Source organism: Lactuca sativa, chromosome 3, assembly GCF_002870075.4.
Source record: "Lactuca sativa cultivar Salinas chromosome 3, Lsat_Salinas_v11, whole genome shotgun sequence".
Classification (NCBI taxonomy): domain Eukaryota; kingdom Viridiplantae; phylum Streptophyta; class Magnoliopsida; order Asterales; family Asteraceae; genus Lactuca; species Lactuca sativa.
In genome coordinates this window covers 5536460-5545199 of record NC_056625.2, presented here as the reverse complement: position 1 = coordinate 5545199, position 8740 = coordinate 5536460, and the positions used below count along the sequence as shown (strand labels likewise).

General features: G+C 34.4%; 1 protein-coding gene across 3 annotated transcripts; it reads left to right on the top strand.

The window, feature by feature from the left end:
- Positions 1-534: 534 nt before the first annotated feature.
- LOC111877602 (uncharacterized) lies at positions 535-8710 on the top strand. Of its 3 annotated transcripts, XM_052769138.1 has the most exons (3): positions 535-992; positions 1277-1844; positions 4187-8710. In XM_052769138.1, exon 3 carries the CDS (start codon positions 6256-6258, stop codon positions 7297-7299), a length of 1044 nt encoding a protein of 347 aa, XP_052625098.1. In that variant the 5' UTR covers positions 535-992; positions 1277-1844; positions 4187-6255; the 3' UTR covers positions 7300-8710. The 3 variants fall into 2 exon arrangements, with proteins under 3 accessions (XP_052625098.1, XP_052625097.1, XP_023729892.1); XM_052769137.1 differs by lacking the exon at positions 1277-1844.
- Positions 8711-8740: the final 30 nt, after the last annotated feature.

Below are 8740 nucleotides of genomic sequence, written 5' to 3'. Positions count from 1 at the left end.
GGTGTTTCTAGTATCAGTTGTGGTTGCATGAAAGGTTGTTGGTACATAATACACGAAAACGGTTTGTTGGAAAAAAATTGTTGTGTAAAAGGATGTTGGAAAATTGGTTGTTGTGGGATGTGGAGATTTGGTGCAAATTCATGAAACTACATTGTGGGGAGTCTAAGCTCGAAAATTGATGTGGTGTATTGTCTAACGAAAACGATTCGTCAACATTACGGTTTCGATTTGTTGGTGGAATGTTGAGATTTTGTTCTATGGTGGGAGAGTAAGTTGACAAAATGTATTTATATATGTATGTGTAATAGAAGAAAAATAGAATGATGTGAAAAAGAATAAAATAAAGTGGTAAATTTATAAGTTTATAGAAAAATAGATTTTTTTATAAGTAAATAGTTGTTATAAATACTAGTCAACAAGTCAAAACATGAACTAAAGTTTGACCCCTTTCAAATACGGGGACCAAAGATGTAGTTTGATGATAAATATGGGACTAAATTTGCAGTTTTCAAATAATGAGACGTGACCCCTCCCTCTCCCTTCTGGCTTCTGCAAAGTTTCAGTCACTATTCCAAACGTCAATCACTATTGTGTATTCATGAGTATAAACCCAAGTTTTATTCGCAGATCTAAAATTTCGTTTTCAGTATATCTAGTGTCGATTGTGCTTTAGTATTCGGAATCAGATGACGAAGAAGCAGAGAGTGCCCGGGGTGCTATGGAAATTGTTTCAAAATCGTGCGTGTACTCTAGCGGAAACCATACTATCCCTGATCCCTCCAATGTCGTCGGCGCCGGTTCAAAGAAAGTGCAAGGGCAGTGGGCATTGTCTCCATTGCTGTCCTGCCGGTGACCGTATGGCGTTTCTGCTCAGAGAAGACGATCCATCCGACTACCGTAAGCTCCTCAATCAATGTTTTGTGGTCGTCTCGGAAGTTGCGCCCTCTCCTCCTCCACCTTCCCATCATCATTCTATTTGGTCCCAACAAGAGGTCTCTCTCTCTCTATCTCTCAAACACACACACACACAGAGCAAATGTACTGAATTTTTTGAAGAAAAGAGGTGAAAATTGACTTTCTACGAAAATGAAAAATGGAGGAAAACTATAGATTAACATCGATTCATGAAATGAAATAAGTATTCGATTACTTTGAAAAGAAAGCTCAATGTCGTAGATGAAGTGGTCACTAACGAATTTCATTACCATTGAATGCGATAAGCTGTTTCTTCTTCTAACTCATAGTCTCATATAATCGCATTGATGGCTATGTGTAGATTGTTACAAGGACCATTGAAATGATGTTATGTGAGAAAACATCCACATCCACAGAAAATATGATATGGGCAGGTTATAACAATAATTTAAGCTACTTTTATGAGGTTATAGCTGAAGTTTTGTTGTCTTCATGACCTTTACTTTCTTTTTCTCTTCCAACAAAAATGCTACTTCTGTATCCACAAAAAAAACCCTATATTCATATATTAGTTAGTGCTAATGACTTGATATATATATATATATATATATATATATATATATATATATATATATATATATTAAAGTTGTGATAAATTTCAACAGTAAACTGTTGAAATTTTATCCAACTATGGTCCCTGTAATGTGGTTACAATTTTTGTCGCCGTTTTAATTTATTTAGAGGGGGTGTTTTGTAAAATGTTGCGAGCACCGTCAACGTGGCGAACAGTGGGTCCTTTATTGGTATTATCGGATGTACATGTCAATTTATGGATATTTGTGTTCCTTTGCTAAACTTCTTTCTCCTCCGTTTCTCCTTCTTTCTGCTCATTGGTTTCCTTCATCGACATCCCTCTTTCTCTATGTAAGGTAAATTTTGGCGTTCGTTCTTCTTATTTTTCCTGTTTTCTTAAAAAGGACAAAACCTTTGGCGATGTTGAAGCATGTATGTTCCCCAGTTGCCTACTCTTTTTCATTTCATCTGATGTTATCTGTACTTTATCGGTTTTTTTTTTATATGTATGTGCTGTTTCTATCTGCTTTTTGTATACTAATTCTGTATGTATTGGTATCTTTTATATAATATTCATTTTGTTATACTCAGCATTTTGCACCGTATGCATTCTGTTTACCTTCTTTTCAGTTCTTCTAGATTATATATGTTTACATATCCCTGGCTCCTTTATGCAATTTTTTATCTGATTAAGAGGTTCATCTGCTTGCAGGATCCTTATGACTTGCGTAATTAAATTATATTCCAAGAAAAAATATATAATTGAAATCTGTTTTTTTAGTTACTAAACGTATTATTATTTTGTTTTATAAAAAAAAACATTCTCAATGCCCCTGTGCTGTTGTATGATTTTTAATTAAATAAATTTTTATCGAATTGTGGAATTTTTTTTACATGATATACACCTTCTTATAGGGCAGATTGACTGCCCCTGTCCCCATTGTCCTATTCTGTTATAACCTCACATTTTTCATCTCATACTATTCTTCTTTATTTACAACCTGAAGCATAAAAACATGGATACACAATGCAAGGGTTATTTTCTAACAACACTGTTATATGAAAAAAATATAATTGATTTCTTCTATACTGCAGGGGTAACATTGGAACAACACTATTGTATGATATTGTAAAATTATTTACCACAAAAGAAAATACGATTCCATTCCATTTTTTTAGTTACTTCATGTATTATTATTTCGCTACTGTTGTATGTTTTCCTTAGGCAGAGAAAATGTATTTCACCTATTGTTCTTTTCATTTCCAGTAGTGGTATCACATGCCCCTGTTCTGTTTTATGAATTTTTAATTAAATAAATTTTCATGGAATCCTTAAATTTATTTTACATGAATCATACAAAAACACATACACACTGCAGGGGTTATTTTCTAACAACACTACTATATGAAAAATATAATTGATTTCTTCCATATTACAGGTGTAACATTGGAACAATACTATTGTATGACGTACTAATATTATTTTCCACAAAAGAAAATACAATTCGATTCTGTTCTTTTTATGTTTACACATCTTACCTTTTTTTTCACTGTATCTATTTTCTTTAAATTCAATTTCCTTAGTTCCAAGTCTAATTGCTGTAAGCATGATTTTTTTTTTCCTTTTTTAATTTTTTCTGATCCCCGTCAAGAAAAACAGACTTATAATTATTATTTTTTTAACTGTATCTACACATATCACCTGCACTTTTACTCTGTATATGTTGTTCCCAAATTACCCCTGGGTTAAAAAAAATTTCTTTTGTTGGCATTACATGCTGGCTTCTATTACACAACCCATGATACTCTTTTTTACCTACAAAGTAAAACGCACAAACACACATACATACCGCAGGGGTAGTTTTGGAATATGACTGTTTATGCCTTTTAACTGAAATAAATTTTATTTAGTTTTTAATATTTTTTTGTAATATATATCTTCTTATTGAGCAGTTTCTGTTTTCTTCATCATTTTCAGTTTGTTAGCTGAACAAAATTGTATTCGATTTTCAATATTTTTTGTATGATATATACCTCCTTATTGACCTGATTCTGTTTACTTCAGCATTTTAAATTTTGTTGTACGTTGTTGCAAAATTATCCCTCTTATCATTTATCTATAAAAATTGAACACGTTCTTTTTTACTGAAAATTTCATATGTAAACCCGTATTCATCTGTTGGCCAGTTTTCTAACCACTTTCAAACGTACATGTGTATATATATCTTACCCTTTTATCTGCTGTTTGTTTATTCCTTAAAATTCACTTATACTTTTTGATTATTGACTGCTCTGCTCCCAATGAATCAAAACAGATATATATATATATATATATATATATATATATATATATATATATATATATATATATATATATATATATATATCTTTTTTTTTTTTTTTTTTTTTTTTTTTTTTTTTTTACTATTGTGTATACATATAACCTCCACTCTTCCTACATATATGTTGTAGCCAAAATACCCCTTGATGAAGAACCTACTATTCTTGCCCTTTCATGCTTAACTTTCTTATTAGCAACGGTTTATCAGTTCCTATATATTCAATCCATATAATTGTGACTGCCTTATAATTTCCATATCGAATATCTTACAAGATAGACATCACTTCTTACCCAAATCATCCATTACAAGATATATATTGAACATTCATTATCTGTTTTAAATGTACATTATTGCAGATCTTTACACTATTGAATTCCAGAAAAGAGGGCTTCCCCATTGTCATACGTTACCGTGGGTATTAGCAAAGGACCGTATAAAAATTGCGAGTGACGTTGATAACTATATAACAGCCGAGCTACCGGATCCAGTTAATGAGCCAGATTTGTACAACACTATAACGACCTGCATGATCCATGGTCCATGCGGACCACTTAACCAAAAGGCGGCATGTATGAAGGAAGGAAAATGCAAAAAACACTTTCCCAAACTGTTTCTTGATGCTACATTTTTTGACACAGATGGATATGTACGTTACAAACATAGTTCTACTGCACACCACACTACTCAGTTTGGACAGATTGTTGATAATGGAGACATTGTACCATATAAAAAAAGACTTTGTTCACAGTTCCGTGCACACATAAATGTGGAGTATTGTGGATGGAGCATGTTGATTAAGTATCTATTTAAGTATATTTCCAAAGGTGCAGATCGTGTAAAATATACTATCCAAAAACAGGTAAATGCCGATGTGGCATCCAGCTCAGTGCCTACTGCTGCTCATGAGAGAGCGACGAATCATGATTGTCGTCCAATAAATGAGGTGCATAATTATTTGGATGGGCGGTATATCTGTCCACATGAGGCAGCATGGCGAATATTGGACTTTCACATACATCATCGATATCCACCTGTTCAGGTTCTAATTGTTCATGAGGAAAATATGCAACAACTGGTGTTCAATGGGGACAGTTTCATACCTGAGGTGTTATCTAATTCGTATGCCAGCACTACTACTCTCCTTGGCTGGTTTGAAAGCAATTCAAGGGACCCTCAAGGTCATGATTTGACATACCTGGATTATCCAAAAAATTACAAATGGGATAAGTCGAGTAAATCCTAGGATCAGAGAGTTTATGAATCATCAAAAATGATAGGCCGCCTTGTATTCGTACACCCGACCTCTGAAGAGCTGTTCTATTTACGGATGCTACTGTGTCACCAAAAAGGATGTACGTCGTTTAAGGATTTGCGTACTGTAGCTGTCTATCCAACTTTCAGAGCTGCCTGTAATGCACTTCGATTAATAGGTGATGATGTTGAGTGGTTGACATGTTTTACAGAAGCTGCAACGTGGGCAACCGCATCACAACTACGATCACTTTTCTGTCACCTACTCTTTTTCTGTGAAGTTAGCAATCCGCTTCTGCTGTGGAACAATGCCTGCGATAGGATGAAAGATGACTACTTACATAGCCTAAGCGCTGAAGTACCAGATAAGGCAGTAACCTCTATGGCTGGGATTGTTGAACAGCAACTACTTTATGATTTAGATGACATGCTCCGGTCCGCTGTGCCATCTAAATCAATGAGAGACTTTGGACTTACTGTTCCGTCAGTCGATGTCACTGGTGTTCTACGAAATCGCCTGCTATTGGAAGAAATGAGTTATGATAAAGAACGGCTACGGAAACAACACAGTGACCTTCTACCAAAGCTAAATCGCCACCAACGATTAGTGTACAACAATGTCGTCTCTTCCATTGAGAACAACAAACAAGTACTAATATTTGTTTATGGCCACGGTGGCACTGGTAAAACATTCCTATGGACGACCATTCTTTCCTATTTGAGATCCATGGGAAAAATCGCTTTGGCTGTTGCTGCGTCCGGAATCGCATCGCTTTTGTTACCGTCCGGGACAACCGCACACTCAAGGTTCAAATTACCTATCGATTTAAACAACAAAAAATCATGTGATATAAAAAAGCATACCTTCCTTGGCGATCTTTTACAACGAACAACACTCATACTATGAGACGAAGCACCAATGAGTGATAGAAGATGCTTCGAATATTTGGACCGCTCACTTAGAGATGTGTTAGACTGTGACGAAAAACCATTTGGAGGAATATAGGTCCTTTTGGTGGTGATTTCCGTCAGACTCTACCTGTTGTACCAAGGAGCACACGTTCAGAAATTATAGGGTTAAGTCTATCGAGTTTGTATTTATGGCCATATTTTAAAATTCACTTTCTGCATACGAACATGAGACTTGAACCCTCTAATACAATACCCCTCTTTAATGACTTTATCTGACTTTGCCACATGGCTCTTAGCTATTGGTGATGGGCATATAGGTGTGCCTGATAAGGATGACCCACGAGACTCAAGCTGGATAGAAATCTCATCTTCACTCCTAATATCACCTTCCCCTAATTCATTACAGACCTTAATAGATTTCGTGTATGGGGATGATACACTTAATCAGTCGACTGCGTCACAACTTTTAGCAAGAGCAATAGTTTGTCCCACAAACGAGTCAGCGGACGAGATAAACTGTCAAGCTCTCAAAATGGTCGCAACAGCTGCCAGGGTATACAATAGTACTGACACCATGCAGCCCATTGGAAAACACACATCAGATTTTGAAGACCTCTATCCAATCGAATATCTAAACCAACTAACTTTTCCAGGAATACCACCCCATGAGCTTCTACTTAAGGTGGACTGTCCAATAATTCTTTTAAGAAACATAAATCAGAAGGAAGGTTTATGCAACGGTACCAGGTTGATTGTTTCACAATTGTTACCAACCGTTATTGAAGCAACGATCATCACGGGCACCTTGATCGGAAAACGTGTGTATATACCACGCATAAAGTTCATACACAAGTCATTAGATTTACCATTCGTATTCTCACGCAAACAGTTTCCAGTTAAAGTTTGTTACGCAATGACTATCAATAAGAGTCAAGGTCAATCGCTACGTAAGATTGGAATCTATTTGTCACAACCCGTTTTTGCGCATGGACAACTTTACGTAGCCCTCTCCCAAGCAACATCACCGGATTCGATAAGAATACTGCTAAACAACACTGATACATGTAAAAACAACGAAACAAAAAATGTCGTTTACAGAGATTTACTACAAAAAGTTACTTCAACTGAGGTCTACAGTATCACTCCCTGTCCAGCTTTTGAACATCACTACTACTTTTCATTTTATTCATATACAAATTTATTATTTACAGAATTCCTACTTATTTTTCTAATTTTATATTCACATTCAAATATAGAGCTTACATGTATACATTTATTTAGATTACAGAATGCAAACAACAAATGACGACAATTTCCGAGCTCAAAGCTGAGGGTATTGGAGGCCCCTTACAGGTTAGAATACTACACAAATGGAAACACGATATCCGACAATACGAAACCTGGTACCTGGATGTGGACAAATACATAAGTTCACACGAGAATATATCATCACAAAAACAGGTTTCAAATTTTAATTATCCGTCAGATGAAACATGTACCAACTATATTTTTAGTTATTAGTATATTATATTCACATAAACAACCAATATGTTCTTTAATTAAACATAATTTTTTACAAAAAAATACCATACTAATTTATGAACGTTCAACTAAACCAGCTTTCCAGTTTACCATTTACAAGAAATTTAAATTTGTAGAAAGCAGACCCCTTAATAATCACTTATCAGTATTTACAAAAACCAATTACTTTCTTGCCCAAATAAACATGTGTTATCAACGGATCATGCAATTATACAAGAACAAAAATACAAGTAATACCATTGAATCTAATGTGAAGATAATATCTTTCTACAGTAGATGCAATCCAAATTCTTGGACAGCAAACAAACTAGAGCTACATTGAATCTGTTTTAATGTTTTAGAATGTTACATTATATCGGATTATAGCTGTCCTAAATTAGACAAGTATCAAAAGGTTCTAGAAAACGATTTCTATATTGATGTTGGTCTGAAGTCCACCATACAACGAATTCCAGACACAATCACAATTCCAAAAAACCTGGTTTCAATTCGTATCAAAGTCAAAGCTGATTGAACTCGGAGAAGCACCACCATACTATCTAGGTATTCACTGTGCTATCCATATAACCAAAATAGAAATATGCATTACACATCGTTTGTATAGAATATTGAACTTCTTTTTACTACTAAATTAACAATTTCTGTCATTTTTTGTTATTTGGCTGAATATCTTGGCTACTGTTACCGACTGCTTTTAAAAATAATACATTATAACTTTCCAATAGTTCTTACTCATCGTTCCCAGCTGCTTATCGTTTTATTTTCTGTTAAGCCCAAAACATGTATAGGGGGTACATTAGTCACATTTTTAAATTAAAAAACCAAATGAAAAATTGAAAAAAAATTACTTAGTAGCCTTTCTTCCTTTGATTTCTCAGACTGTCATAGTTGTTAACCCTGACAACAGCTTATGCACTTACTTACAAACAGACTTCATTGACGTTCTTTCGAAGATAAGAGATTGCACAAAAGAAAGCATATATAGTAATTCCAAAGGTTTTTATTATGTTTATTCATGTATTAATATAAAATCATTCCGGGTAAGTTATTCATGTATATAGATTAATGCAATTTTTGTCTGTTCTGGTATGATATTAAATTTGCATATGTCATTGTATCCATAGTATTAGATATTGTCGGGTGCATGTTTGGAAGCCTATTATATATTTAAATAAGTATATATGGTTATTTGTTTTGTGAAATTC

Bases quoted from the DNA above. Each gene is read 5' to 3' on its own strand.
- LOC111877602 (XM_052769137.1), top strand. From the start codon at position 6,256: ATGACTTTATCTGACTTTGCCACATGGCTCTTAGCTATTGGTGATGGG.